At 45.0% G+C, this 11,229-nt stretch overlaps 1 protein-coding gene across 1 annotated transcript; it reads left to right on the forward strand.

Moving 5' to 3' along the window:
• The first annotated feature begins 505 nt into the window (after nt 1-505).
• On the forward strand, nt 506-6,634 carry FAM24B (family with sequence similarity 24 member B). The gene is made up of 3 exons (XM_028164214.2): nt 506-597; nt 1,723-1,911; nt 6,457-6,634. The coding sequence occupies exons 1-2, from the start codon at nt 506-508 to the stop codon at nt 1,904-1,906; spliced, it is 276 nt and encodes a 91-aa protein (XP_028020015.2). The 3' UTR covers nt 1,907-1,911; nt 6,457-6,634.
• The last annotated feature ends 4,595 nt before the right edge of the window (nt 6,635-11,229 follow it).

Genomic DNA, 11,229 nt, shown 5'->3' on the forward strand with positions numbered 1-11,229 from the left:
ATTTTTGAACATAACATTTTTAAAAAGTCATTCCCTTAATAATTGCCATAGAAGATTTTTAAGCCTGATGTACAGGCAAGGGTTTAATTCTGACTCTGAAAGGGAACATATTTCAGGAGGCCCAGGTGTTTGGGAATAAAACCATTTGCTCAAGTGCAGGCTGGTTATTTACAGCTGCACTTTACTGCATGTGAAAGAGAGAAAAAGATTCTTCCCACTTTCTTTCCTTCCTTCTCTCTGGACTTTGCATTTCAGTCCCATCTCATTTAGAAATGAACCCTTTCCCCAGTCTCTGGGCCAGCTTAGGGTCCCGGGCCTCCCCTAGGAAGACTCATAAGGCCCCCTCCCCCTTATACACGCATAAGGATCTGTGGTTTGGGTTCATTCTTCCTCCACTGAAGGAAGCATATTGAGGTTGCTAGGTGGCTGTGGGGAGGGAAGCCACATTCACTGCTTGTCTGCACTTCTCTGCCTAGGTAAAGCTTCCAAAGTTAACACGATAATTATGTTCTGCATTGGTGGCGGTATCCTTTTGGCTATGCTTGTGCTGATGGCTGCTGTCATCTGTCTTTACTACAAAGTAGCCAACGCATTGAAGTGAGTGATGTGGGTAAGAGTGGCTAACACTCCCTCAGATGGGATCCTGGGGTTCTGTGCTTGAGTAGGGTCATTCCTTGCCCCATGGCCGCACCCCGGGTGAGGTCAGGAACAGCGGGAGGGTTTGAGACGACAAAGGCAGTGCGTGTAGAATCTTGGTTTCTTTGCCTTCCTGTTTGGGGCTGTGAGTTCATCAGTAGAATGTTCTCAGCCAGGTGGCTCTGTGCTGCTTTGCTGTCACTTGGCCTCATTGAGTTTACCCTCAGCTGGCTAATTCCACAGCACTGCAGACTGAAGACTGTGTGAATGAGTCTCTCTGCCTGTGTTCACTCAGAGGATGGGCTGAGTTGATCTTCTCTTGCCTGCGTTGGGGAGCTCTCAGTGTGTCCTTGGCCTTGGGGACAGTGAGGTGGGCCTATAGGACTTTGGGGAAGCTGAGTTGTGTGAAGATCCTGGAGTTTACCTAACAGGGGAGTGTAGATCAGAAAAGTGAGCATTAGATTTGGGGGGCAGGAACCTTCAAATATGGGAGAGATTGGTTGTCAGAAGCAGTGGTGTTCCCATGCATTAACGTTCCAAGGAGGCAGCATAAGTTGTGGAACAGAGTCCTGCATCAAGCTTTCAATGACCTGCCTTTTATTTACAGCTCCTCCTCTGCTTGTATGTGTTTGATCAAGGCACTGTGTTTCTCCATGTCTCAGATTCCTTATCTAATAATGGGGAGAACAAACTAACAAACAAACAGAAAAGAAGCAGTGGTTTTCCCATTCTAGGGAAGTTAGGCCTGTGTGCTGGAAGGTGAATCCCAGCACCCAGGGGACGGCTGACTTTGGCACCTCCTCATGCTCTGCACTTGGAGGACTTGCAGTGATCATCTGGGTGACCCACACTTGCAATTCACTCTTCCTTATTTGCTGTAACCTGATTTTACATTTCTGGCAATCTTAGGAGAGAAAGGGATTAGACAGGAACTTGGGACGGGGGCAGAGCACTTTAATCTTGGGCTGGTGTCATGTGTTTGATTGGCTCCAGTCCTAAGCTTCTGAGATACCTCTGACAAGTTGTAACAAATGGACTGAGAAGAAAAATTCTAATCCTATGCTCTGTGTATGTTTTTTCTCAAAGAGTTCCAAAGGTACCTATTTGTTCGGCCTTAAAAAATAATCCAGCCATGGTCACCCAGGACAAGGTCACTGCGGCCATCACCACTGGGCCTTATCCCAACCTCCAATGCTGTGATGAATGTAACTTGTATGCTGGCTTTGATGCCCTGCCACCATGCTTCTGTGATGCAAACGAGGGACTCTGACTTGGGTGGGCATAAATATCTTTGTGAGCAATATTTCTTTCTTAGTAGAATGTTTTATTATTCAAGTCAAGTTTTATACTGTTTACATTATATCATGTACTGTATAACATATTTATGTACTTTTGAATAAGTGAAATATTGAAAATAATCCTCTCTGCCTCCAGTATTGTTGTTGTTAGTTATAAAAGTACTTAAATTTGTGTAGTACCCACTTTGGGACTTGGGGCAACTAGCTTATAAAGTTATACTGCAATATAAGGAGAGTTAGAGTAGAAGATACACCTATATATCCAACCCCAGAAAAAAAATATTGATCTTAGAGTGTTTCTAGTTTCAGACCCTGCTAAACTTCCCACGCTCGGCCCTCCTCCTTCTAAGGGCTTCATTCACTCTCATCCAGCTACTCTACCATGGGCAGTTGTTCCACTGCCCTGGAGGGAAACTCCATTAATCCCAGAGGGAGAACAGCCAGATGGGCTGTCTCTGGGTTGAGGTTGCCTGATCTGTGCAATCATGGGGTTGAACTCTGTGGTGTCAAAAGGACATTTTAAAAACCTGAGATTCCTTGTCCTGCTATCCTCCAAATCTTCAGAAGCAGATTTTTTTCTTCTCTTTGGATCACTTTAACACTGATTATTGCTGACTCAGCTGTCAGTGTCTTTAACTGCAAACAGGAACCTCCCGCTGAATGGTGAAGCCCAGATCCTCCTGGTCTCAGCAGCAGGCAGGAGGTGCACCCCTTGTCACTCCTGCTCGTCTGCTCCCTTCTGTTCCTGCTCTTTCCTCTGAGCCTCTGGAACCCCCTTCTAACCACAGACTCTCCATTTGTAACCACAATTTGTTCTTTTTTAAAAAAAAACATTTGAAATGTTGATAGCACATATTTAATTTATTTTTATTTATTTTTTGGCTGCGTTGGGTCTTCGTTGCTGCGCGCGGGCTTTCTCTAGTTGCCGTGAGCGGGGGCTACTTTTTGTTGCGGTGCACAGGCTTCTCATGCGGTGGCTTCTCTTGTTGCGGAGCACAGGCTCTAGGCGCGCGGGCTTCAGTAGTTGTGGCACGAGGGCTCAGTAGTTGTGGCTTGCGGGCTCTAGAGTGCAGGCTCAGTAGTTGTGGTGCATGGACTTAGTTGCTCCGCGGCATGTGGGATCTTCCCGGACCAGGGCTCGAACCCGTGTCCCCTGCATTGGCAGGCGGATTCTTAGCCACTGCGCCACCAGGGAAGTCCCCACAATTCGTTCTTTCATTAACAAAACCCTTGCTTAGTGAGCATCATGTGTTTTACTCAAGGTAAAGAATTGACTCGTAATAGGTGGTTGGTTACCTGCTAAAAGGGATGGAAAAGGATAACAGGAAATAATGAAGGAAACGGCTACTGTCTCTAGGCTAACAGGGAGAGAACAATGGTAGAACTAAGCATGTGGAAGAGGCCACCTCCTGGCTGAGTTTCAGTCCTCAGCAGAGGGCTTGGCTGATGAGGGAGTATTCAGCGCTTTAGTGCTCGTGAAATTTGCCAGAGGGATGTGGGAGCTGGAGCTGCTCTCACGCAGTAGCCCTTGGAATGTCTGGGAAACTCGATGGAGGGTGAGTGTCCCCAATCTCAGTAAGAGTTTCAAGAGGCAAATTCAAGGCTGCACCTTCCGTGGAGCCTGCCCCAGACCTTCCAGCTGGATGTGACGCGTCCTTCTCGAGTTCCTGGAGCACTTCCTCCCTCTTCTGGCACCTACTGCTTTCTGCCCCTTCTTAGGAGTTCAAATGCAGTTCGATTTTCTCTTGTCGCCAGCAAGCCCCTGAGCACGTCCAATTTCCCTCTGAACCCCACCCAGCAGGCAGCTCAGTGCCCAGCATCCGGGAGGCCCTGCACAAGTGTGTTCCAAATGTGGGGAATATGCCATAAGTCCAGGCATCGCAGGGTCCTTGAGGGAGGCAAGATGGAGTAAGGGGTCTTTGAGACAAACCTCTCTGGTTGGCGGTATGGACAGAGTGTAACACAGGGTCTTTAGAACTGGACACACTTGGTTCCAATCCAACTCTGCCTTTCACAAGCTAGTGCCACTGGAGGAGTTTCTTAACCTCTCTGAGCCTCAGTTTCCTTGATGTAAAATGGTGGCCGGGGGCTGCCAAACAGGCAGCCACATTCCTGATGCCCAGAGGCCTTCTCTTTACTCCTCTGTAGGAGTAGACAGTATGCTGGGGATACACCATGGATACAACAGCATCTCTGCCCTCAGCGAACGAGTCCTTAGGGGCCTGATTGAATTCCAGCTCCAAATCAAAACAGATTTCCCCCATTTTCTTCTTAATATTTCCATGTAGATCTTCCAGATACTTGCCCCAGTGGCCATGCAGGTGAGTCTCCTCTGCATTCGTTCATATAACGAATAAGATCTTTTCTGACCCAATGTGAAAACACTTAAGAACTTACTTAGGATGGGCAAATCAAATTAAGTATTTAAAAAGAGCACTGAAAAATTATCTGGTCACTGGCCCATCAATCATCCCTCTGTCAGGAACTGACTAAACATCTGCTGGTGGCCATGCAAGGGGCATATTCAGAGGTGTGTCAGGTGCAATACTGTAATACTAAGAAAACTGTCAAATACTGTGACTCACTAGAGAGTGTAAAATCATATAACCAGGGATAAAAAAACTTTGTAGTGGAGCTATTGAGCTATACGATGCCCTTATCAGCATACAATAATATATAATATCAGTGTTATTTTTTCTTTAGTCTTAGCAGACTCAAAGGGGTGCCTCAGACCTGATGGGTGGAGCTGGAAGTCCAGGCTCCCCACCTGGCCTCCACCTGACTTGGGGGTGCAGGGGGGCCCTCCTTGCTGCCTGGAGGTGATGAAAGTCCCAGCTCTTCACTCTGCCTTTTCTGACATCACCCTGGGGAAGGGAAGGGAGGGGAGGACAGGGGATGAGATGGGTGTGGGGCACGGAGAGCAGGTGGAAGTCTAGGCTCCCCACTTCACCTTGCTGCCTGGGCTGGGGGGGGGCATACTTTTACCCATGGTGTTTGGAGCAGGTAGGTTATTGCCTAAAAGTTTTCTGAATTGCCTGGCTGCCCCTTTGCTGCTGGTCCTCTGGCTAAAGGGAGCAGGCTTCTCTTGGGCTGTTTTTTTCTGCACCCATTGGAGTTTCAGGGTTGCACGCTTTTCCCTGTTAAGTGCATTTTGATCCATGGGGCATGAGATGCTGAACAGCGGCCTTGGTTTTCAAACTTCATCATTCCTAGGAATCACCTGGGTGCTTTTGGAAAGGGCAGCTTCCTGGCTCCCATCCACTGAACTACACCCAGAGTACCTGAACTGGAAGTTCATTGGACCCTTATTTATTTATTCTTAAAAATTCAGTCCATTCATTGTCAACACTTTTCACATTAGGGATTTGCTAAAAGCCATAAGATGCTAATTTTGGAAACTGTTAGCCTCCCACTTTCTCAACAAGATTTGGATAGGTACCAGTTAATAGGCAGATGAACTTTTCAAAGTGGAAACTCTAGCAGCTCTTGGTTACTTGGAAAAATTCCTTTTTTCATTTGAAGCACTTGCATGAAATAGATGCCAGATGCTAAAATCATTGTTTCGTGTGACTGAGGATGAAGCTACTCGTGAGAGAGAATTAACTTTTGATACAAAGAACATCTTCATCAAATTGACCATTAATTACATATCATCAACTTCTACTCTGTGTCAGCAGGAAACTTACTTTTACCAAGACAGTTGTTGGTGAAGGGCATGTTTGTTATCAAACTGACATGTCTCCCTTTAGAGGCAATGTCCCTCCTTGGGTCACTTGTCAGATATTCACCTCTCAGGAATTTGGGGTTCACTCCCAGGCCCCACCAAACCCTGCCTTCTCCTCGGGGGACTTGACAATACTGTATTCTCATCTCGCACATGCTATTTATTGACAAAGATGGGAACAATACCCTGGACTTGAGGGCTCATATTTTAAATATTGTTACTGAATATTTCTAAAAAATTTTTATTGGAGTTTAGTTGCTCTACAATGTTGTGTTGGTTTCTACTGTACAGCAGAGTGAATCAGCTATACGTATACATATGTCCCTTCATTTTTGGATTGCCTTCCCATTTAGAGCACCACAGGGCACTGAGTAGAGTTCCCTGTGCCATACAGTAGGTTCTCATTAGTTACCTATTTTATACATAGTATCAATAGTGTATATATGTCAATCCCAATCTCGCAATTCATCCCACCCCCCCGCCCCCCTTCCTCTTTGGTATCCATATGTTTGTTCTCTACGTCTGTCTATTTCTGCATTGTAAATAAGATCGTCTATACCAGTTTTTTCAGATTCCACATATATGCATTAATGTAGTTACTGAATATTTATTGAAAAACAACAACAAAAATATCTGGCTGTGTCCAAGTCTGTTTCTTTAAAGACAACTTTGTGGGTACTGAGCCTAGTGCAGGCCTCTTTCTGTTAAGGTATAAAAAGAGATTAGATTAAGTGGGTGCTGCCCTTCTTTTCTGGGAGCGTGTGGGAATATGCTAATCTTTCTTTGCGTGCTTTTCAGGTTTCCTGTAATGCTTTGAAGATCTGGGAAACAGACTAAGTGCGTGGTAGCTCACAGAGCAGTCCTGAGGGGTTGTTGTGATTGTCGTTCAGGCTCTCATTTGCAAGCTTAACCCAAACTCAACAAAGCCAAGGCCCAATTTGTTCCCTTTGAAACAGACAAATAAAGCTTGTTTTGAGTAAATGACATCTGATTCAACTGACCAATTATTGTTGTTTAAAAAAAAAAAACAGCGACTTTCTGACAGACCCTTAGTTTATTCTTCACAAGACCCTTGGCAAGATCTGAAAATAAATTCTCATACCATCAGAGGGACAGAAACAAAAAGATACACCTACTAGCATCTAAACATTAAGGAGTCAAAGATATCTTTAAGTTGGTAATGTGGTATCAAGAGATAACTTTTCTTTATAATATGTTGCACTGTTTAAGACAATGATCAAGTTCTTGATAGTGAGGAATTATAAAATGCAAGACTTCTAGCTGCAAAGAGAGTGACTGCCTTAGAAGTTGAATAATCAGAGAAGAAGACTTACTTAGCAACAGACCTCAGAGAGAACCTCTAGCTATTTCTTTTTTTTTTTTTTAACTTTTGGGTTTATTTATTTGTTTATTTATTTATTTATGGCTGTGTTGGGTCTTCGTTTCTGTGCAAGGGCTTTCTCTAGTTGCGGCAAGCGGGGGCCACTCTTCATCGTGGTGCACAGGCCTCTCATTATCGCGGCCTCTCTTGTTGCGGAGCATAGGCTCCAGACGCGCAGGCTCAGTAATTGTGGCTCACGGGCCTAGTTGCTCCGCGGCATGTGGGATCTTCCCAGACCAGGGCTCGAACCCGTGTCCCCTGCATTAGCAGGCAGATTCTCAACCACTGAGCCACCAGGGAAGCCCAAGCTATTTCTTTTACCTGTCTCTACATGGACAACCTCAGATTTGTCAAACTTACTATTTTGCTGAGCAGAAATAGAATTTACTTCTAATTTCTAACAGATTGACGTGAAACTTGGAGAAATCACACAAGGGTCTTTCTTCGATCAGTTCCTTTGTGGATCTCCAGTGGCCCCACCATTTGGAAATACTCAGTGTGCTCTACTGTGGCCTCCATGGGGCCTGTGCCCCTCTTACTCTGCCCTGCACAGCCCTGGGAGAAGCGGGAGGTGTGGTCCTCCACTTTGCACATGTCAACTTTACACTGCAGATAGATCACATCATAGCTGGTGAGAAAGCTGAAGACGTTGAACTTGAACTGGGCTATGTTCTTCTCTCGGGAGTGGAGGTTGACATAAGTATTGTCTTTGATGCACCTGATGGCAAGAAAAACCCCAGGCCAAGAGGATTAACTTAAAGCATGGTGTGAATTAATTCTGGCTCAAATAATCAGGCTTGGACACAGACCTTTGAATTTCAACTGGAGTTCTCCCCACAACCCACTCTTCCTTTCGTTTATTAAAAAACTTTATAATACTACCATGAGGGGAAAAACCACCATTCCTGGCCAAACCACCATTCTTGGCCAGAAACAGAAGGGAACTGTAAAATAAAATAAAAACAAGACAAAGTAATTAAATTATAGCTAGAGCTGTTTCCTACTCTACTTTTTTCAAAAGGGGAGATTAAAGGTGGTGGCTGCATTATTTGAAGGTGAACTTCAATTATTTTAAAATGTATTTTGTAAACCCTAGTGCAACTACTGAAAAACTTAAGGAAAGAAGTAAATGATATATCAAGAGAGGAGATGAAATGGAATAATATAAAATGCTCAGTTAAAACCAGCATATAAAATGTTGTATTAAAACCAGAGAAGGGACTTCCCTGGTGGTGCGGTGGTTGGGAATCCGCCTGCCAATGCAGGGGACACTGGTTCGATCCCTGGTCCAGGAAGATCCCACATGCCGCAAAGCAACTAAGCCCATGTGCCACAACTACTGAGCCTGTGCTCTAGAGCCTGTGAGCCACGACTACTGAGCCCCTGCTCCTAGAGCCGGTGCTCTGCAACGAGAGAAGCCACCACAATGAGAAGCCCGCGCAGCGCAACGAAGAGTGGCCCCCACTCACCGCAACTAGAGAAAACCCACACACAGCAACGAAGACCCAATGCAGCCAAAAAAAAAAACAGAAACCAGAGAAGGCAGCAAAAGTAGAGTGGGGGGAGAAACAAAGAACAAATGCAACAGGTAGAAAACAGTTACTAAGATGGTAGATTTTAATCCAACTATATCAATAATCACTTTAAACATGAATGGACTAAATATACCAATTTAAAGACAGAGACTGCCGGAGTAGATAAAATGAAACCAAGGTCCAACTATATACTGGCTATAAGAAACCCACTTTAAATATAAAGATAAAGATTAATTAACAGTAAAGGGATAGAGAAAGATTTACCATGCTAATACCAATCAAAAGAAAGCTGGATTAGCTACATTAATTTCAGACATAACAGACTTCAGAGCCAGGATAATTATTAGAGATGAAGAGGGGCATTACATAATGATGAAGGGGGAATCAGTCCTCCAAGAAGATGTAGCAATCCTTAATGTATATACAGCAAACAATAAAACATCAAAATATATGAGGCAGAAACTGATAGAACTGCAAAGAGAAATCAACAAATCCATTATTATAGTTGGAGACTTTAACACCATTCTGTCACTAATTGACAGGTCCAGCAGGCAGAAAATCAGGAAAGATACAGATGACCCAAACAGCACCAACAATCAGCTAGACCTAATTGACATTTATAGAACACTTCAACAACAGCATAATACACATTCTTCAGCCCACATGGAACATTCACCAAGATAGACTACATTCTGGACCATAAAAAAACACCATAACAAATTTAAAAGAATAGGAATCACAGAAAATGCATCTTCAGATCACTTTGGGATTAATCTAGAAATCAATAACAGAAAGGTTGCTGGAAAATTCCTAAATATTTGGAAATTAAACAACACCAAGTAACCCAAAGATCAAAGAAAAAGTCTCAAGAGAAATTAAATATTTCAAACGAAGTGAAAATGAATATACAATTTACCAGAATTTGTGGGATGCAGCTAAAGCAATGTGTAGAGGGAAATTTATAGCATTAAGTTAATGTATTTGAAAGAAGAAAGATGTAAAATCAATAATCTAAGCTTCCACCTTAGGAAACTAGAGAAAGAAGAGCAAATTAAACCTAAAATAAGCAGAAGAAGAGTATGTCAGTTGTTAAATTCCAGCCTCTCTCCTATATGTATATAATATTTTTTTGGCTGTGCCACGTGGCTTGCAGGATCTTAGTTTCCTGACCAGGGGTTGAACCTGGGCCATGGCAGTGAAAGTGCTGATTCTTAACCACTGGACCTCCAGGGAACTCCCTCTCCTTGATATATTTTGAAAAGGGAGAATTGAAAAGGGAAGAGCTTTCTCACTCTGACTCAGTGCAGCTTAGTGCCACATCTGTGCACCTCCCGCACCATGGCTCACACTGCCTCTGGAAGGTGCTGCCTCTTGCCCCTCACCGGCTTTTTGGAAACAGGCACCACGATGCTTCTCATGGGCTTTAGGCTGCTGTGGCTCTCACTACTCTGCAGCTGCCATCAGTAAGTTATGGGTTTTGTTATCTTCACACTGGTTGCCAATTACCCATCCATAAGCATTTTGCCCTGGTTGGGGGACATGGGAGCTATAAAGGCAAACAACTTTTCAGAGTTCTAACTTGTCAAATCCTTTGTTTAACCAAAGGCACCAGAATAAATCTCATCACTATAAGAGCTTAGCCTGGGGTAACCCACCAGCCCATCAGTGTAGGCCAAATATCCTGAGGAATGGGGAATGTAATACAGTTATAAAACTTAAAGAGAAGGGGGGCATGGGTATGAAAGGCTGGGATGAGACAGCAGAGTCTGAGACAGCAAGGGTTCTGCCCAGGACTCTTTGGGGATTCAAGGGAAGTTGCCTAGACTTCCTATGATTATTTGTCCCCAACTAGGATGAGCGGGATGGTGAGGGCCCGGGCTCTGCTTCTGGGGCATGATGAGGACTCTCCGCACAATGTTATGATTTAGGACTGCCAGTTAAGAAGCCACAGGTCCCCAAAAGAATGCCACGTAAATATAATAGTCAACCAGCGAGGGCCTTCTATTTTCCTTACCCTTGTCGGATCAAATCGTACTTGACAGTTGTAAAATCACCAGGATCTGGAGAAGCCACACAGGTATCCACAAAGAGCCGCAGGCAGGGATTGGGGCTATGGAGTGTGACCTGGAGGAAGACCTCTTTCCTCTGGCTGGTGTAGTGTGGCCGCATGCTCCCCACGTGCTGGGACGTGGGCAACTTGAGAAATGATATGGACACATCGTAGCTGGCATTCTCCCTTGGGACGTCAGCCCCAGGGACAATTTCAACTGCTAACGGGCCGTCCACCTTGCAGGTGAACTTGAGCTGAGGCACCTTGTGCTGTACAGTGTCTTGGCCAGGGTGGCCATGTGTTCGGCCTCTGATGGAGTTGGAGTAGCTGAGAGAGCTGAGGCTTTCCTGGGAGGAGAGAGGCAAGTTGGTGGCCAGTGTTCCTGGCTCCCTGACAAGCACTTGCTTCATGAGCAGAGACCTCTGCTTCATGCCCCCCACTTGGAGCCAGTTTGCTGAGAAGCTGGAGGGCATGAGGCCGCAGGCATGACCTTGCAGGTACCTAAGGCCATGATAGGTGACCTTATGTCCTTGTTTTTGGGAGTTTGGGGTGCACACAGCGAGCCCCTAGTGTGTGAGTCTGGACTCCTGTCTTCCCTCCCGTGA

This window comes from Balaenoptera acutorostrata, chromosome 16 (genome assembly GCF_949987535.1).
Source record: "Balaenoptera acutorostrata chromosome 16, mBalAcu1.1, whole genome shotgun sequence".
NCBI classification, from domain to species: domain Eukaryota; kingdom Metazoa; phylum Chordata; class Mammalia; order Artiodactyla; family Balaenopteridae; genus Balaenoptera; species Balaenoptera acutorostrata.